The 21,866-nt window shown below is 32.7% G+C and overlaps 1 protein-coding gene across 1 annotated transcript in view; it reads left to right on the top strand.

Annotated features, from left to right (window-relative positions):
• Positions 1 to 17,845, top strand: part of ZNF804A (zinc finger protein 804A) — a 231,436-nt gene extending 213,591 nt beyond the window's left edge. The window contains exons 3-4 of the mRNA XM_036236794.1: positions 12,059 to 12,189; positions 14,144 to 17,845. Of these exons, the coding sequence (XP_036092687.1) occupies positions 12,059 to 12,189; positions 14,144 to 17,384 (3,372 nt within the window). The 3' untranslated portion in view covers positions 17,385 to 17,845. The remainder of the gene's footprint in view (positions 1 to 12,058; positions 12,190 to 14,143) is intronic.
• Positions 17,846 to 21,866: the final 4,021 nt, after the last annotated feature.

Genomic DNA, 21,866 nt, shown 5'->3' with positions numbered 1-21,866 from the left:
GAGTAAGTTTGTAACTTATATAGTTTTTAGAGGTGAAATGTTTTCACCACATTTTTTTCATACTTATAATGCTATAATAGTTCCTTTGAAAACTGATCAAACTCTTAAACTGATTGTTATAAAATAATTTTTATTAGGCCTTTTTAGTAACTCATCTGTGGACAATTGTACTGTTCTATAAGGGAGAAGTGTGTTTTCAATAGAAAGCAACAATGAAGTAATACTAGCTCAATTCAAGGTAGTTTCATTAAGAAAATGTAGCAAAACAGCTTGAGACGAATTAAGAAGACTAATTATTCTACAATTAGCTACTGAGAGCATTTATTTATAATGATTCACATAAAAATAGGCGAAAGGAAATATTTATTACATGTATTTTTGAACCATTGCTGCAAAATAAATGTATGAATCAAATCAACCAACTAACACAAATGAAAAATGGTGTTGATTTTCTAAAATATACAATGTAAAGTCCATTTTAAAACATCTTTTACCTTCAGAAATGCACTTGATAATTGCTACACAAATAAAATGTCACCATATTTATTAATAAAGACATTTATTCATACATTAATTCAATGTGTTAATTCAAAATGTTTCTAATATATATTTTTTAAACAATTATGTCATTTGATCAGTATTTTTGAAAAAATTTTTGTCTAGGTTTATAAGATAAAGTAGCCTTTGGACCAGTGAACTCAATCTCAAATGAGATCTGTATACAATACATAGAATTCTACCATTTAACTTTAGGGTTAGAATAAAGAAGAGAAAGAAAATAATATTTATTGAGTGATAGGAAGCAAATGTGATTTTATGTAGCTGTTTTCTTCTCTAATATACAAATAGAGAAAGGATCACTGAGGTTCACACAATGGCGAATCATGGGGCCAAATTCCATTTCTTGATATATTTCCAAACTCATAATTTTTCCATTATAAATACCGTCTTCCTATAGATTTGATAATAGTGACATAAATGTATAGGAGAAATTAAAATGAAAATAATATCACAATAGAAATTGGACAAGTTCCTGATATACTTTCAAATCAATTTTATTTGTGACAGTAATGTATTCAACCAAAAATGAAATTCCAGCCTCCTGGAGAGATCTCACATTTTCTTGAGAACAAATTGGTAGTAAATAAAGTCCCTTGCTTATGTTTGGAGTTCTCAGGAGTCTTTCCAAAACCCCTAAGAAAGCTCTAATGGTATTGTTACATATTGTTTTAACCTCAGGCATTGTAAGTTACACTTGCCATGGGCCTGTGCTTCTCAAAGAGATGACAGAACTGTACACTTTGGCCTGAATTTATTTCTAGATTGGACTGTGCTGAAAGTCCATGCATTATTGCAATTATTCCAGTCAAAAACAATCCCCTGGGATGTGCAATAGTTATTTATTAAACAACAAAACGGTTTAATAGATTTAATGTCAGTGCTTTAAAATACATCAATTCAACCAAATCAATGAGTTTAAGTATTTTCTCGCTGTTTTTATTACATTTTCATATTCTTTCTTGCCTATTATTTCTAGACTCTCCCAAGTGGCAGTTTTTCTTGAGGGTCTTAAAGTGAGCTAGCTCATTTTGTTTTAAATCAATTAAAAGAAATACTTGGATAAAATGGTTATGATATTAAAAAGTGGAGGGAAATCAATGCATATTATTAGGTAGAATTCACATAATATAAAATTTATCATAATAAAGTGAATAATTTAGTGGCATTCAGTAATTCACAGTGTTGTACAACTACTATCTCTCTCTAGTTCCAAAATATTTCATCACCCCAAAATAAACCCTTTTAACAATCACTCCTCATTTTCCCCTAACCTCAATCTAGGCAGCTCTGCTTTCTGTCTCTTTGGATTTTGCAGTCCTAGATATTTCACATAAATGGCATCACACAAAATATGACCTTTTGTGTTTGGTTTCTTTCACTTAGCATAATGTTTTGAAGCACATCCATGTTCTTCACTACTTTTTCTGGCTGAATAATATTCCATTGTGTAGATATACCACCATTTGTCTATTCATCATTGATGGATATTTGAGTTTTTCTAGCTTTTGTTTTTTTTTGAATAGTGCTGCTATCACCATTTGTAACAAGATATTTGTTTAAATATCTGTTTTCAAATAATTTGGGTTTATACCTAGGAATTGAATTGCTAGGTCACAGGGTAATTATATGTTTATTTTTTGGAGATCTGAAATGTTGTCGCCAACAGTAGCTGTACCATTTTACATTGCAAAAAGCAATTAACGTGAGTTCCAACATCTTTACATCCTTGCCAATATGTTATTTTTCTTTTTTCATTTTAGCCATTCTACTAAGGGTGAAATAGTATGTAATTGTGATTTTGATTGGTATTTCCCTGGTCCATCTTGCCACACATGCGTTGTTGAATGATTACTCAACAGTAGAAATATATAGGCCAGCATCTAACATCAGCTGTTTTTAGCAAGAGTCTTCACATTCCTGCAGCAGTTCTGGGGCTCTTTTGGCATTCCAAGATAAAATTTAGTTATAGAGAGAGGAAAGAAATCATTTGGGTGAGTGTGGGAACCACTATGGCTTAGAAGGCCCATCTCATAAATAAGAACTGATATCTCTTGCAAAAGTTTCAATAGATATATAGCTTCCATGTTCCTGGTAAGGGACCAACCTAGTTTTCACTCAGGGAAGTCACCAGTTATGGCTTACCACCAAGTATTAATAAGTATTTCACATTCTTCCTAGTCCAAATGCAATTTACCAAATGTGAGTTATTTTCAACCATAAGCAAAATTGCTTAACATAATTGACATTCTTTCTACCTTTAGTGCACATTTAAGAAACAGAGCTACAAAGTTACACGAAGATTAAATTTCTCCACAGAGGAGAAAATGTTTTCTAATCCTTTACTCATAATTTCTTTATTATGTCTTAAATGATGAATCATTTGTAACTACATGTATAATAATATTTTTGACAGAAAATGAGAAAGAATAAGAGTATATCTATATAATGTTATATTGCATTTCCCAGAAACTGCTACTACTACAGTCCTTATATATTTTTCTTACTACACTTATACAACAGAAATGATAAAAATGTTAACCAACCCACAAATATTAGATGTTGTTTAAAAAATTACATACACAAAAATTCACTAGATTAATTTTATCCTTTTTATTGAATATATTGATTTATGTGTTCATGTTCAGAGAGCTCAGAAATTTTTGGAACAACCTAGTTACTAGACCATAGATATGGACATATAATTGGAGAATTCACATAATGGCAATTTTGTTATGGTTTTAAAATGTATCTCATTTTTATATTTCAAATTTAAATTAAATTTCAAAGTAAAACATATTACTAAAAACAAATGGAAAATATTATATAGTGGGAAAAAAAGCATAATTTTTCTGATTTTACTTTAAAAAAATAAATATCATTAATATTTTGTGTGCTTTCTAGATTTTTTCTATAGATCCAGATACATTTGATAATAGAGCCATAGTTATATTTTGTGGCACTTATTTCTATAGATGTAGATAAGGTTGATTATGTTGTAAAATTATTGGCATGCTATTTATTAAAATAATATTATAATACAATAGTATTTCTAATATTTGACAACTTTTAGCATTATCAGCAGTAGTTGCATAGTATTTATTTATGAAATTGAACTGTAATTCATAACTATTCTTCAATTTCTGGCCACTCAAATTGTTTGTGTATTTTTAAAAATATGTGTTAATATTTCTTACACTTGAGTTTCCATTGCTCTTCCTGTACTACCAAAGATCCTATTAAGATTTTTGTTAGCAAATTTTCAAAACCTTTTATTGTATAAGAAAGTAAATCACTGCCATCCTGTGCCAATTCAATCTGACGAGCATTCATGAGCACTTAAAAAGCATGAGACACTTCTGATTCAGCACTTAAGAAAATGAGGGGAATGGTTGGAAAATCAGTTTTGGACATAGCATATACAAGTTGTAAAGACTTTTGTATTAGAATTAGAGTGGATTTTTTGGCCACAAAGAGAAATTTGAGTTAATGGAATCTAAAGAATGAGAGGCCTTGGGGAAAGATAGTATTCAGATCTGATATGCCATTAAGAGATTAGATGCTTTTAAAACTGCCAGGAGAAAAGTCCAAATGATACACATTCATGATAGTAATGGGAAAAGAAATTTACAAAGAATCTTACACAAGTTCACTCAGTATAATGTCATTGATTAAATAATGACTAGGAGGAAATTACACATTGAAGTGTGATACCATTCACTTGAATATCTTAACTTTCTCTGAAGAAATATATTTGCTAACATTCTAATAGAACTCACTGCATACTGTCTTCCAAGAAAGCTAAGTTGATTCAGGAAATAGAGATAGTGATTGAGTTGTAATTCTTTGAGGGTATTACTTCTGTGCAAGATAGGATGCATACTTCGATTTTTCAAAAGCCATTGAAAATAGTTCTTGATAGAAACAACTCTTTGGAATTCAAAGAAAATTCTAAGCCTCTAAAAATGGTAATAGTGGGTAACATTAACTTACTACAAAATATAAAACTTAAAACAGAAGTATTGGAACAATTCAAAACAGTAATGAATTTACTTGTAGAGAAAACACTTAACAGTACAATTCTTATTGTTCTAAACATATACTGTGGCATGAAAACATTAATCTTAGAATATAATGTTGTAGCCGCCAGCCCCTGAAAGACACATGGACCACTGGAACTCAGTGAGTTATAAGAAACACACTCTTTATTCAGCCAGGTGGGTCTGCCAGGGGTATGCAGACCCCAAATTAAGCAGCCTCGAAATGTGGAGGTACAGGGTTGTTAAGCTCAAAATCCCATTCTTTGTTCTGTCTAAACACAAAGGTCTATCTTTCTTCTCTTCACTACCTGTCAACTCACAGGTCAGGTGCATAGGCGGGGGTACAGAAGCAGAAAGCTTATTGTTAGAATGTTATGTTCCTATGGGTGACAGCCTATGTTCCCATGGACATAGCCATGTTCCCATGAGCATAGCAAAGCAGTAATTTTCCTGCAACTAATAAATTTCTAGCAGTCATTTTTTAGCCATTACAGTGAAAACTAGAAGGAACTTTAGATACTATCCTCATCTTCATCTGGGGAGTAGAGGTCTAAGAACATGAAGTAAATTATCCATCATACATCTCATAAGTGGATATATAAATTAAGATTACATTCATTTACAAATAAAAGAAAACTCAAAGTTAGCTTCTACTGTTTTTTCTTCCCAAAATGACATAGATAATCAGTCCTGGGATGATGCAGTAATTCAATGATGCTATTAGAGAATAGGAATCCTTTTTTCTTTTTTTCTTTTTTTCTTTTTTTTTTTGCTTTGTTAGCATTAACATCTAGCTTTCTCAGCCAAGCTGATAGCCTCACAATTGAAAGGTGACTACTGCCTATTTAAGATACACAATTACACATGGGTAGGAAGTGAGTATTGTGGTTAAAACAAAAAAAAAAAAAAAAAAACAAAAAAAAAAAAAAAAAACAAAAACAACAAAAAAAAACAGGGATTCTTTTTTTCTAATGAGATGACTTTCTTTTAAGGAATATCCTCTTCAGAGACATCTGCTTACAATTCAGTTAGTGAGGACTGCATCACATAGCTAGTATTATTTATAAAAGAGGCTGGGATTTATTATTTTAGTTGAATACCTTTTTGTCCTCACCAAATTGAAATTTTATTAATGAATTAGAAGGATGTAATTGATAATGTGAAGGCAATTTTCAATGTTCACCACAAACATCACAATAGACTATCCATCCTCTAGTGAACCCTGAATTAATCAATGTTCTCCAAAGAAACAGAACAAATAGGAGAGAGAAAATCTGCAGGGCAGACCACCAGGCTAGAAAACCTGGAAAGAGTGGATGTGTTACAGTCTTAGGTACAAAGGCTTTCTGGAAGGATAATTCTTCCAGTGGTACTTCAGTCTATCCCATAAGGCCAGCAGCTGATCGAATGAGGCCCACCCACATTATGGAGGATAATCTGCTTTCCTAGGATTTAATAAGTAAATCTGATTACTCACCTAATTTAAATGTTAATCTCTTCTAAAAAATTCCTTTCCAGTAACATCTAGACAGGTGTTTGACTAAATATTTGTCTACTTTGATGTAGCCAAGTTGACACAAACAATTAACTGCTACAGTTGTCCTTTGTCAAGTTGACAACCATAGACATTTTCTTTAACTGCACTTAATCTTCAAATAAAAACAGTAACTATTCATATACTACCTAACATGATACAACTAACCTAAGTACAACTAAAAATGCACTCATTCTCCAGAAAAGGAGGCAAAGTCCGTGGGTGATGTTTATTCTTTTTGTTACTATATTATAATTTAAATACTACAATGTAAAATTAAAATGTAAATAGTAAGATGTAATGCATCTTATGTTATATGATAAGACAATAAAGGAGAAAACTAAAGATTTTATATGTATGTATAATTATATTCATATATTTATGCTTAATAAGATGTCATATGTTCATGCATAATAAGATGTGGTAGAAATACCAATGACAATTACAGTCCTCATTTCTGTGGCTGGTCACATGATCATAGTTAGTATTTATAACTGCCTTGTTCCAGTACCTATTCCCTTGGTCCTCAGCAAGTATCTCAGCTGATTATGTTTCTTTCTCTGGTGGGATGATCCAAAACTTCATTTCTGAAGGCTCTAGGCCATTAGCAGTACTTCCTGAACTGGGTTGTTGTAATTTTCCATTGACGATAATCACAGAACATGGTAATTCTAAGAGACACCAAAAGGAATTTCCTTTAGTCCAGATATAACCTTTCTTACCCCCATTGTCGAGTAGTAGTCCATTTTTCTCTGAGTAATCTGAATCAGCCATCTTATCCAGCACAGTAAGCCTCTTCCTTGCCTAATAATTCAGTAACATGAGGAGCCAAAATTGGCAAGGTAGCATATTTAACTTCCAGTTCATTGAAACTATTGATGGATCTCCTGGTGAAATTATTCCTCCATTTAGAAGTAAGACTACTAGGCCAGCAAAGCATAAGGTTGTGGGTACAGGAAGCCAAAAATTTTGCTAGTAGATAATAGTAATGGTATTACCAACATTTCTCCCCCTTGATTGTTGGACCCTTCAGTTCTGGTTAAGATAGAAATCATATCAGAGAATATACAATCTCCTAGAGAATCCTGCTCCAGCCTTGCAAAGTATTGCCACCTAGCTTGAGCTGTAATTGTGCCTTCAGAAGGCCATTTAACTATTCTATCAAATCAGCTACTTCAGGATGGTGGGTAACATAGTAGAAGCAGTGAATTCCATAAGCACAGGCCTATTGTCAAATTTTATTTGCTGCGAAGTGAGTTCCTTGATCAGCAGGAGTGCTGTGTAGAATACCACAATGATGGATAAGATATCCTGTGAGTCCATAGATTGCAGTTTTGACAGAAGCATTGCGTGGGAGGAAGGCAAGTCCATATCCAAAGTCAACTTCTATTCCAAGAAAACGAAACAATGCCCTTTTCCTGAAAGAATCTCTCCAATATAACCAATCGGCCTCCCGATAACTGGCCAATTGCCCTTAGGAAATGGCGCCATATTGTTGGCCCAGTGTTGATTTCCATTATTGGTCAATTAGACACTCAGCAGTGGCTATAGCTAGGTCATCTTTGGTGCGCGGAAGTTGCTGAGCCTATGAATAAGGATCCAGTCAGGTTCTACCACTTACATGTGACTCTAGACAAGTCCCTAAAATTTGCTTAGATTCAGTTTGTCTTCTCTCAATATGAATAATAATGCTAGCTTTGTTTGCTCACATGTTTACTTTCAGAATCAAAATAATATATAGAAATTGCTTAATAAATTTTAAGGAATAATATTAATTCTAAATAATGAAATGCACATGGCTAATATGTTTGTAAAATATTTCTAGTAAACACATGAATTATAGGCAAAATATTAATGATATATCACTTACTGACTATCAATTACACATATTAATAGTGATGCTACCCAACATTGGATATGATATATACTTTCATATACTATTAAAAGGAGTGCAAAAATGGTGTAAAGTCATGAATAGCAGTTTGGAAAACCTCAAAAAATGCACACGTATATCTTTTATTCCAGTAGTACTGCTTGTATGAACCTATCTTTTAGATTTAACTAGGTGTACAAAATATAGGTATAAGAATGTTCGTGAAAGTTTGGTTTGTAATTGTAAAACAAAGTGATTTCCTTAACTGTTTAAGCACAAACTAATGAATTATCTAAATAGGTATGCTGCTTCTCTCTACATCCCTTTTTCTCACATTGATTAAATCTTTGCCAGTTTAACCTGAGGCCAGGATCATCATTACTTCTCAACAATTCCATACCATGGGGTTCCTGAGATCATATTTGAAGATTAATGATCTGTGTTGCCCTTGTGACATTTTGGTTTTCTATAGACTAATAGAAGTAAATCAGTGGGAAAGTAGAGTAGGCCCTCTGATGATATCATAACCAAAGAATATTGATTCTTTATGTCTTTCCATTCTCTATCTGCATATTTCCAAAGCGTATATTGAATGATGTGCCAGTGTGCATTATAATTTGTTTTGTAACACAGTAGCTAGACCACATCCTTCCACAAATTTTTTTTAATGTTCTAATTTCTGACTTGACATTTATCATTTATCATTTCTTTTGAGTGATTCTCAATAAAATGTTGAGGAAGCTATGGAAATAGAATCAATATTTCCATCAGTTTACCAGGTATTATCTTGTATATTTATTTGTGTGGAACTTAAGTAGTTTGTTTGTTTGTTTGTTTGTTTGTTTGTTTGTTTTCTATTTGACATTCTCAAAAGAATTTATTTGGTTTTTATTATTTACTTTTTAAAATCACTCTATTAGGTATAATATGATGTAAGACTTGATTTTTGTTGCAGAAAAATATAAGAAAAAAAATACAAAGACTGATAAATTCTAGCCTGAAACTAACCAAAATATTTGGCCAGGTGTATAAGCTTTGCATCTGAATAGTTTCTAAATATTAAGCATGCTCATTTACCTTGATATCAGATGTCTGTCACTGAGATAAGAGAATTATGTGTGCCAAGAGAAAGGTGCTTCCTGACAACCCCTACAAGACTAAAATAACATTTACATTCTAAATATACACAATTCTCTAAATCAGCATTTAGGGACTGATTCTAGCCATGTCACTTGTACAATTATGTCACAGATAACACAGCAGTGCTGGCATTTGTTAATTGACAGACTTCCTATATATTTAACTACTCTGTAATTAAAAATGGCTTAATTCAAATCAGAGTAGTTAATCTGAAACAGTAAATTGTAAAATTCTTGGTGTTTTATATACTTAGTTTAGAAAAGAAGCTTTGTTTTTTGTTAAGAGCATTGTACTTTTAACTTATACATATTTATTTATGCTTATTTATATATACATAATAAAAACTGTATTTATAAATATGTGTAGAACAGAAATTAACTTTTATCCTAAAGATTTTAGTAAAATAGTCATCTATCTTTCCTATTCATTGTCTCTAGTTTCCCAAAGAACCTAGTAGGAAATAAATTATCTCAACTTGCTAAAATATCACTTTTTATAAATAAGATTTTTAAAAACCTTTGAACATTAGTTCTTTCTTTGGTATTGCAACTTATTTTGTTTGCTTTGCACTTTAGTTTCTTTACTTATTTAATTTAAAGAATTCAGCTTCTGTTGCCTTTCAAATTCTCTGTTATCATTCACCTCCAAACACTCTCATGATTGAATGTCTCTTTCTTATGATGGCAGGTAGCATTTTTTAGTAAGTGTAATGATATCATTTGGAGCATTAATCGTACATGTCAAATAAGTCAGCAATTCTACTTTTTCTCCCCCATGCTACTGCCTTAGAAAACGCTCTTCATGTTTCTTACCTGGATCATTATAATATCCTCCTTATGGGTCTTTTTGTCTTTAATTTTGTTCAACAGCAAAATTTCATGCATACTGATGTCAAAAGAATCTTGATAAATGAACACCCTATTGTGGCATTGCATTGTTTAAAGTCCCTCAATGTTTCCTCCAGTCACATTTCATTTGATAGAAACTTCAGGATTTGTTTGCACCATATAATTAATCAATTCTCATCACTTCCACACATACACTCTGCTCTGCCATACTTCTTGTATGCAATTATTTTTTTGAATATGCATGATCCTAATTCTATGTTTACACAAAACTATTTATTTTTGCTGAAATACCCTCTCACTCTCAAATCCAACCCTGATTTCTCATACTCCTTTTACTCCTTCAAAACCCAGAATAGATGTGACTTTTCCCAGGTAGCTTTCCTTCAGATTTTTTGAGTACCTAGTCTGTCTTTATATGGCACAATAACAACACCTCAGCCAATGATTGCTGTTACTTCTTCCTGTGTGGGCTCTCTTCCTATTTCTGCAAATGCATATAAACATATACTCACACACACTTGTCCAACACATATAGCCACAGACACACAGACATATACCAGAGAAAAGTAAACACATTTTTCTTATGTTTTTTAATCCCACTCTTTTAATAGAGTGACTATTGCTAATGCTCGCTAATTGTGTCTTGAATGAGACTAAATATGACAGCAAGGGTTTAGGAAATAACAACGACCAAGACTATGAATGCTTAAAATTTAGAATAAAATTTTTACTTTCTATGAAATATTTGTACCACTTGGATATTCATGGCTTAATCTATCTTTTATTGAAATTCAACTCTGAATAAACCCATTTTTCATAAATATGTTAGTGCAAATGAGCACTCTCGACATATCTTTACATAACTTTAATAATCATTCTAAATTATTTTAAAATAATTATACACACCTTATCTAAATATACAAGTTTATTTAAACCTTAAGCTATGATACTACATAGATGAAATTAAGCAGATACAATCCAAGATGACCAGGAGTCGAATGTTATTTTCGTAGTATCACTATATTTTTTGAGGTAAAAAAGTTCCTAATTTGGAGGATCTAAGTGATTCTTGCATAAATCAACAAATATTTATTAAACAAGCATTTTATATACCAGGCATTGTTCTAAGTGCTGGCACATATCAGTGTATATGAATAAGGCATTTATTAAGACTTTGTTCAATCACTTCATAGAAATGTGATTAGTATATGTTTTAATCTCTTAGAGTGCTGCTCTGAGACTCCAGCATATCACAATTGTGTAATGACACAAGCATTCATGAGAAAATATAGTACCTTGGTTTTTAATAATGATACATTGTCTCCGTGAAAGACTATAGTGAAATTATTTGGAGTATGGGACCACTTTGGTGTCTCTTAAATCATGCCACATACATGGTTATTTATCAATTCTGTTCTAGTTGACATGCTCTTTTTCTAGCCTTCAACCTCCAAAATGAGCCCCTTTAATACAGATGAAAAATACACCTAATGTGATCACACACAAAAAAAACACTAATAATTTTCTTTCCAGATCTTAAATTATTTGGAATATTTGAAGGGAGGGATCGTTTTAATCACATTAGTGGAGGTCATTTCCTTATGAATTAACATAGGATAGTTACTCTTAGAAAATATAAAAAAGGCCAGATACCTTTCTAACATAAAGCACAGCAACATATGAAATTTATTATGTATAGCTGAAATATACAAACTAACTTTATTTATTTGAAAATTAGGGAGTCATCAGACTTCAACAGCTCATGTGAATTAGGATGAGAAACTTGGCAGGAAATAATCAATAAGCAGAGATGAAAGTTTTCAATTCCAATTTAGTTAAGGCATAGATATATATTTTAATATAATGTGATAATATGGCATTTTTACAAACCAAAAAGGAAAAAAAATAATTTATTTTGAAGTGGATTGTCACTTATGTGTATTTACCTTGGATGAGGTCAAAGATGATGCATTGGAAAGCTCCAACAATAAAAATAATAGTAACTTTAACGTTGCAATAGACCCAAATAATATTAATCATTTCTGTATTATTATTTTTTTTATAGAGGCTTAAAGAACTGAAACAAAGGGAATTTGCCCGAAATGTAGCATCTAAATCCAGGAAAGATGAAAGAAAACAGGAAAAGGCACTCCAACGCCTGCACAAGCTGGCTGAGTTAAGAAAAGAAACTGTATGGTGAGTATGCGGTGAAATGTTAAGTTTTCTTAAAATGTAATGACAAAAAAAAAAAAGAAAGAAACATAAAAATAAAGAACATAAATTTATTTATTTCTATACCTGAATAAGTATCACAATTTCATGGCTTTCTGTGGAGTTTAAACAGTAAATTGAAATTGAATTTTATGCAAACGTGTTTAATGCACATTTCAATAAAAGCCAAAATTACTATAACTTTAGTTTGTAAAAAATAAATTTCACATTATTCTGCTATTTACACTATCTTAGTTAAAAGTTATTCTATTTCTTGGTGAAATTCAAAACATTTGATTGAAGGAGAGACCAAAGCACCATCATATACTTTTGTTATAGAGTTTTAAGAGGAACTTATTTTTTGAATTGAAAATTTGGAGAACGCTTTTTAAAAATTATCTTTAGGAATATAATAAAAAGGTCAGAATGACCTATACATTTCAAAGGAAGGTCAAAATTAGTTTCACGTGAATGAGCTATAACTGGACTGTAAGAAGCTCACAATTGTAGCTTGTAACGGCAGCTATAGTGGTACAATTAGAACCTAAGTTCAGGCTAGGGCAATGGTAGGAAAAGAAGACCCCGTTTAGAGTGTCCTTCCCTCTTCTACCTAATAAATAGGCCTCACTTACTATTGTCTAAAATCATGCTACTTTATATTGAATTTATTTTGTGCAGAATGGTGTTAAATGATATCAACATATCAAAATATTGTTTGGGATGTCAAATTTGGGAAAAAATTCCAAATAAAATTAAATGTATTTGGAATCCTATATGGAATGGTTCAAATAAAATATAACTGCTATTCAATTGTTCCAAACCAAATTTTTTACTTGGTGTGGTAATAAATGGAAAAGGATATAAGTACAAGTTTATGTTACTAAGGATCATAGGACTTATGTAATTTAATGTCCTATAAGCAACATTTGAAAATGTAAATTTTAATAGATTAGGAAAACTAGAATTAATAATATATGCACCAAAAGAAACAATACTTCTTATCTAAATTACTTTCCTCACTATACAGTACATATTTCACATCACACATATACACACATACACAGACACATGCACCACATACATACACACACATGATTTCCCCAAATGCCTCTAAATATGTGTAACTAGGAAAGAGTGTTGTTGTTTTTATAAATCAAGTAAGGTAATGAAATAGTCCATTGGGTTAGAGATTAAAGAAAATATTAAATTAAAAATTTTGGCTAATTATAACTTCTAAGAAACTAAGTTTTTAAAACCATGGAAATTTTGGTATACCAAAATTCCAAATAAATAGAAATCGCATCTTAAGTAGTCTTTTATCTTAAATTTATGTTTTATTTACTGTATATCATTTATAACTTCAGAGTAATTTTTAAATTTTAAGAATAGCAATTCCAAAAGACTCAAAGCTCTAATGAGTTAGTATTATCTCTTAGCAATTTTTGCATTGCAGCATGCCACCTGGCCTTTGTTAGACTTTCAGTGAACGCTGGTGAATTCCCAACCCTTCGGAAGTCATGATTGAGGGTTTTTCTTTAATTTGCTTTATATTCTTTATATAGTATTGATGATGTTAAGTGTTTGTAAATTAAAATTATTTTAGAGAATTCTATAGTACTCCAACATGTCACTGAAGATGCCATGGGGGTAAAAAATCTTGGTCAAGAAGCACTGATTGAGAACATAGAAATATCCTTGACATTGCTCTTAATAGCTATAAAGGTAACTTCATGACAGAACCTCCAAACTATCTCAAACAATATCCAGTAACAAAATGAAATTGTGGCACTGTGGAATGCAGTTGCATCATATGAAAGTAATTCTCTTACAAAAATGTTAAAAATTGAAAAAAAAATTTATAATGACATTTCTAAGATGAATGTGTTTGAAAATTTCCCCACAAAAGTGCCCTAACATGCACTTTTGCTACTTTTTGTAGTGCTCCTGGAAGCGGCCCCATGTTCAAGTCAACAACTGTTACTGTGAGAGAAAACTGTAATGAAATTTCCCAAAGAGCTGTTGTGGATTCAGTTAATAACCAAGAAGATTTCAAATATACTTTGATTCATTGTGAGGAGAGTGCTAAAGATGTTACCACTGTTACTGCAGATCCAGAAAGTACAAATAATTACACAAAAAATAATCAACTTGGAGATCAAGCCCAGGGTATTCACAGACACAAAATCGGCTTTTCTTTTGCATTCCCAAAGAAAGCATCTGTAAAGCTGGAATCCTCAGCTGCAGCCTTCTCTGAATACAATGATGATGCCTCTGTGGAGAAAGGATTTAGCAGAAAAAGTAGATTTGTCTCTGGTGCTTGTCATCTCCAACTATCTTCACCAACAGATGTGCTTTTGAGTTCTGAAGAGAAAGCTATCGCTTTTCATCCGCCAGGGGGAATGTGCATTGATAAAGAAACTGCTCAAACTCAAGAGATGAAAGAAGTTTCTAGTGAAAAAGATACATTATTATTACCTTCATTGTGCCAGTTTCAACTTCCTTTATCTTCTGATGCAGGTAATTGTCAAAATGCAGTCCCATTAGCAGATCAAATACCACCGGAAGATGTTGTTATTAATGAAGACATACCTATGAGTGGTAACAGTTCTGCGATGTTAGGAAATAAATGCACAGCTCTCGATGTTGCTAATCATTGCTTATCTTTGCAAACTACAGAGGAAAATGTTAAGGACAATGATTCATCCACAGTTGAAGCTGAAAACAAAAACCACAGTCCTGAGATGCTGACCTCTTCAAATTCTGAAGAGGATACTGTAACCTTACACAAAAAAGCAGATTTATATAAAAGACCATGTGAGCCATTTGTACCGGTATTTAACAAAGATGGATCCACGGTTCTTCAGTGGCCATCGGAAATGCTGATTTACACGACTACTCAACCATCAATTTCTTATAGCTGTAATCCTCTCTGTTTTGACTTCAAGTCCACTAAATTAAATAACAATCTAGATAAAAATAAGATGCCCTTAAGTGATCTTTATTCTCAGCAGAAAGAAGAAGATAATTGCAAGGGACCTGTTTTGGATTGCAAAGACACGTCTATTGCAGCACTTACAGGTTATGAAATTGGAAGTAGCAGAAATGAATTCACCCAAGTCATGCCTCTTTTGGCTGAAGATACTTTCTCCAATAATTATGATTCTGGAAAAAATGAGAATATGGGTCAGAAGTATAAAAATATTTCCTGTAGGATCGGAAAAACAAAAAATAATAATTTTATTAAAAATCAAATAAAACAGAACAGTCTAGATGAGAAATACAACAAAACAAGGTTGAAAAATAGTCATGAACACTGGTTCTGTAAAAGTAGAAGAAAGAAAAAGAGAAGAAAGTTATGTCGACATCATTATGGAGAAAAAACCAAAGAATCAAAAACTCACTTCAAAATGGAAACGGAAAATAGTTACAGTGATACAACTAGAAAAAATCTATTGGAAACAATTTCAGAAAAGCAGCATTTAGCTGTAGAGCAGTTATTAGACTCACATCAATTACCTGATAAAAAACCCAAGTCGGCATCTATATACTTAAATGAAAATGAAGAAATGTGTAAAATCTGGAGCACTGAATACAGTAATAATGATGATGTTAGTTTTAAAAATCACTTTATGAAGAACTCGATTGTTTTAAATGGACAATCCAATCCAACGATGATGCAATCTGGGAAACAGAATTTAACATACTCCAGAACTTACTGTAGTTATAAAGCCAAACTATCCACCTGTAGTCAGGATCACAGATGCCTAGTTCTTCAAAATGACATGAAATGCATGAGTCAGAATCAGGCTGTTAAAAGAGGTTATAATTCTCTCATTAATGAATCAGAACGCTTTCATCGAAAACGTAGACAATATTCATATTCTTATTCTTCAGATGAAAGTTTAAGTCAACAGAAGTATTTACCAGAAGAATTTGGGGGGCCACCATGTGCTTCTGCTTCCTTTAAGCCTAAAAGGAAACGGAGGAGGAAAAGAAGCAGATTCCGCACCAGATTTGAAGCTCTGGAACTCAAAGAGAACGCAGATCCTCCCATAAAAGGCAATTCTTCCGTATGTCACCAAGATGAGTTAATAAATGAAGATAAAAAAGAGGAAATAAAACCTCAAGAAGCTGCAAATATTGAAAGGAACTCAGAACAAACAGACCAAGTAGAAAACAAACTGACTTTTCAACCTAACAGTCCCCTTCCTCCTGGTACCAATGATGAAACTGAGCATTTAGTAGTGGAGGCCACTGCCTGTGACTTGCCAGAGATTTCCAATGCACCCACCACATCTGTCTATGTAGCCAGTGCCCCAGCAAAGGAAGAAATTGACAATACCTTGCTCGAACACAAAGAAAGAAGCAAGAATATAAATATTAATGAAAAGCAAATTCCTTTCAAGGTGCGTAATGTTGAAAGGCACTTCAGACAGTCACAACAACCTAAATCATATCTTTGCCATTATGAGCTAGCTGAAGCCCTTCCACAAGGAAAGGTGAATGAGGCATCGACTGAGTGGCTGCGTTTTAATTCAGGAATTCTTAACTCACAACCACCATTACCATTCAAAGAAGCACATGTCAGTGGTCATACTTTTGTAACGACAGAGCAAATCTTGGCTCCACTGGCTTTACCAGAACAAGCATTATTGATCCCGATAGAAAACCATGACAAATTTAAAACTCTACCCTGTGAGGTCTACCAGCACATCATCCCGCCGAACGTGCTGGCCAACAAGGTCAAATTTACTTTTCCTCCAGCTGCCCTCCCACCCCCTAGCACACCTTTGCAGCCTTTGCCTTTGCAGCAGCCCTTATGTTCTACCTCCGTAACCACTATCCACCACACTGTTTTGCAGCAGCATGCAGCAGCTGCCGCTGCTGCAGCTGCAGCTGCAGCTGCAGGAACCTTTAAAGTGCTTCAGCCACATCAACAGTTTCTGTCCCAAGTCCCATCTCTCACCAGAACATCATTACCTCAAATCTCAGTAGGACCAGTAGGACCAAGGCTTTGTCCTGGGAATCAGCCAACTTTTGTTGCTCCTCCTCAGATGCCAATCATTCAAGCTTCAGTTCTTCATCCTAGCCATCTGGCTTTCCCGCCTTTACCCCATGCACTCTTTCCTTCACTGCTTTCCCCACATCCTACTGTCATCCCACTACAGCCCCTCTTTTAGTCATCACAATAAAAGGGGAAGAAAACATCATGTGAAAACTATTACTATATGCATAGATGCTCATCTAAATGGATAATCTCCTATTTAAATGGTGGAAAGAAACTAGCCAAAATATGGCCTCATTGATATGAAATCATTTACTGTAAGTCTAATGATGCAAATAAATTCTTAGTTTCTGATATATAATGTTATTAAGGCACTGAATAGTTTAAAAATCAATACAATATATGCTATATATTAAAATGTCTTAAAAGTATGTATAATGTACATAAGATATATTTCTAGTACTATAATTTATGTTATAAAGTATGCTCTTTGTTTTTTTTTTAATCTTTGTGTATTTGCACCTATTTAATGTTTAGAGAAAGCTGATGGCACTATGTTTTGTACCATGTTCCTTGAAACTGTAAATTCAGTGAAAATATCTCTTGCAATAAATTTTTGTTAAATATTTAAGTAAATCAAACTCCCGTTTTTAGTTGGTTTTATTGTTTGGGGAATTTATAGCAACAGCAGGTTTTGGATTTATATTGTTTTTTCTATCCGTTGGCATCTCTGAACCTCAGAGGTCCTGCAAAATATCTTTGGAGTTCTATCAGTACTTAAACTATGATGCCATCTTTCAGAATAAGTATAACATATCCATTTATTTTTCTGTTTGTTCTAAAGTGGTATATACTCAAGATTTACTATATTTCCTAAACAATTGGCTTTTTAGACAATAAACCATAGAAATTCATGTGTAAATAATGTTAGTATTTGTGGGGAGGGGTGGATAACTCAAAAATATGCAAAGTACATAGTATTCTTTCAGGAAATGTAAAGCTACTAGTAGACAAGAAATGGCAAATAATCAATGTAAGTTCTTATAACATTTTTGTATGATAAAATTCTCAAATGTATTATATTCATTTTTTATTGTTGCAAAAATATACATATATAAGAATGTTGGCATGGATTAAGGAATAGGGTTAATTAATAAATTACTATCCATTATATAATATCTTGGGAAGAATGACGTAAACACTATCTGTATCTAAATATGTTCTTAATTGAGAATCTGGAAGTGGGAAGGAGAATAAATAAATAGATTTTCCTTCCGCAAATCTTTCTAGTAGTCATGCTTGCATTACATTTCTAAATCAACCAGGAAAAATTAGAAAATCTCCACAACACCCTTCCAGATTCTGCTTTATTTTTGGTGACCTCTGCATTATTGTTCACTCAAGTGCTTCTATATGTATGAAAGAATATAGTTATTTAAATTTAAACTAGGGAATACCACACTTGGAGAGTTTTTCCATGTGTACCTTCCCCAGTCCAGGCCACTTGGTACTATAGTCTACATGCCTAGCAGAGAGGGTTCACCTCACCATGTGCAAATGATAAAAGGTTTATAGCAGCCTAGCAATGAATCCCAGCACCAAGACGACAACTGAGTCCTTCTAAAGGGAGAGCATTTCACTGATGCTGGACTAAGGAAATGCTATTTCTTATGTCCGCTATTGGAAATGGGTTACCCTAAATAATATTGAGCATAAACATATATTCCCATATCAAAATAACCTATATTTAATTATATTTTAAGTAGAGAAATAATAGAGAAAATCTAGGTCATTTACTTTATTGTATGCTATAATAATCATCGATTTGAGTGTTTTCCTAAAAATGGTTGTGAAAGACTGAATATACTATTTTGTGATTGACAAATAGAAGATAAAAATAATAAAAGAAGCAATTCTGTTTCAAATGCTCTAAGATAACATGTTCCAAAAATGAGACCTAAAATTGAAACAGATTTTTTTCCCCAAGCAAAATGTTTGAAACTCTTTGAAAATAAAATAGATGGGAATATCTACTGGGGAATGCTGACCCAGTTTGTTTTTCATCTTTCAGAGAAGGATTGTTGCTTCTGCTGTTTACAATCAAACCAAGTGTTTGACTTTAAAACACTATTATCATCTTCTTTTTGTATCTTCTATTATCTCACTGTTCACCTCTTATCTCTTGTTCTCATCGTTTAATTTCTTTTCCCCTTGCTCTTTTCCTAATTCCACTGTAGACATTATTTGTGTGTAGGTGTCTCCTCTTCTTCTTTCTCCATGTTATCTTTTTTTTTTTTAAATTCTGTTACTCTCATACATATTTTTTGGTCAAATAATATAGTTAGGTATACTTAACTTTTTAGTTGCAACAGAATATACCTGATGGTAGATAAATAATAGAAACTAAAATGTCTGAGGAGAAATTTTCTCAGTTAAAGCTAATTGAAACTCAAATTGATAGATAAATTGATTATTTTTCATGGATACAAGTGACTGGACGAGAAATAGATGTTAGTTAAGTATGCTGAAACCATTCTGATTATAAATAATTCATCCAGATATTTGATGTCTTTGATGAAATATTGATAACATATTTGGGGCATTTATTATATGTTGTGGATTCAAAATAAATGTATAATGAGACACTTGTTCATCTATTCTGATAACACCAAACTAAGAATCAAGGGACAGCTGATGGGCTAAAGATAAAAAAGCAGAGCAATCAGACAGGTAAGTCAGCGTGGACTCATCAATAGGGCTGTCAAAGGATCACCAGTCAAGCTTATATTAATGGCAGCAGGAGTCAGGCCAATGTAATAGGCATACTCTGAAAGCAGGTTTTGGGCACTGGTTGATGGCTTGTCCATAAGTCCTGGGGCTAAAATATCCCCTATCCATGTGTAAATTATTGTACATCATAATTAATGGGAAATTTAAGTAATCCTAACACTATCTCTTATCCACCATACCTAGATCTCTAATCTGCTAGTTACAGAAATAGCATTTCTGTAGCATTTGAATGAATTAGATGAATGAATTGGAATGTAGAATAAAACCTGAACATGGAAAATAATAAGTAACTGTGGCCAAGAAACAATGGATGACACTAAGGCAACTCGTCCATAGCTTCTACTATCATGTCTGTCTGTCTGTCTGTCTGCCTGCATCTCTCTCTCTCTCTCTCTCTCTCTCTCTCAGACCTATATCAAACTGTCCATAGAGCATCTCAACCTAGAAATCTGCGAAGTGTTTTGAACTCAAAACTCAACCTCAGGTGCCACTGAAACCTGTTCTTTGGCCTGTGCTTCTAAGCTCTGTAAATGCCATTATTTAAAAAAAAAAAAAAAAAAAAAAAGTTCTGTGTTACTCAATTCCGAAGCCAGGTATTATGCCCACATCAAATCAATCAATGGATCATTTGAGCTCTATTTCCTTAATTTTTTTTCTCAAATTTTTTCTGCCCGTATACGCTATATAGTTCTAGCCCTAGTAGTCAATAAACTTAATTTCTGACTTGCTGTTAGAAATTAATGTCTCTTTCCCCAATTTTCCATTCCTTCAATTCATCTTCTCCATTGCTGTCAGGGATACAATTTAAAAATGTAACTGTATTATGACAACCCTCTACTTTAAAACTTATTATAGCTTCTCGATTATTCTCAAAATAAACATCAAAGTCTTTAGCATGTCATGAAAAATCTATGGTGAAGTGTCAGCCTCCCTACTCAGAACCATCCAATCCAGAGCTCCTCTAAGCCAACCATTCTAATCTACTTAGTTACAACCATCTTTGAGTTAGCGTAATCATATTCTATTATCCTGCAGTGCCGTCCTCCTTATAGTTTTCTTCACTTGGATAACTATTAATGAATCATATTTTAACTTGAGTGCCATTCTCTTTTAAGGATTCTTTCTCAGGTTCTCCCTCTCCCCAGATAAGTTAGCTTCCAGTCTTTTATCCTTACACAGCGTTCTATGCACACATTTTGTTATAAAGTACTCTCTGTGCTGAATATATTGTCTTGTCAAATTCACTAGATTAAGAGCTCCTTGAGTCAATGTAGTATATGACATATAGTAAATACAGAATAAAAGCCTGGAAATAAAGTAAATTGGAAAAAAATGTAATTAATACAATCTATGCAGATTGTATTATAGTTTTTAGAACCGTTGTCCATTTTTATTCCAAATTGGTCCTACATCAGTCTAAATAAAAATCTAATTAGCCAAAATAATTCGGCCTTCAAAACATCATTAAGCATGAAGAACTTATGTTTTTTAATCAAATTATGAATCATTTAAAGTAGAAGTCCATCATCAATAATTAAAGTATAACTTGAACACTTTCCCCTGACCCCAGGAGGTAGGCACAAGCTTCCCTGTATCTATCTCTAACTACTACCTCTGTCTCTGTTTCTCTCTCTGTCTCAGTCTCTCTGTCTCTGTCTCTCTCTTTCTCCCTCTCTGTCGCATCTATTTAACATCTATCAACATATCTTTCTATTAGTATTTGACACCAAACATTAGCACATCATCTGTCAAAGATTAACCTAGATAAGAAAATAAAGAAATAAATAGAACACATCTACTACTCAGATATTTAAATATAATAAAGAAGATAAACATATATCATCTTATATTTCACTACCCAAAGTTT

The sequence above is a fragment of the Rousettus aegyptiacus genome, unplaced genomic scaffold (genome assembly GCF_014176215.1).
Source record: "Rousettus aegyptiacus isolate mRouAeg1 unplaced genomic scaffold, mRouAeg1.p scaffold_m13_p_2, whole genome shotgun sequence".
NCBI lineage: Eukaryota > Metazoa > Chordata > Mammalia > Chiroptera > Pteropodidae > Rousettus > Rousettus aegyptiacus.
This window is presented reverse-complemented; position numbering and strand designations above follow the sequence as displayed.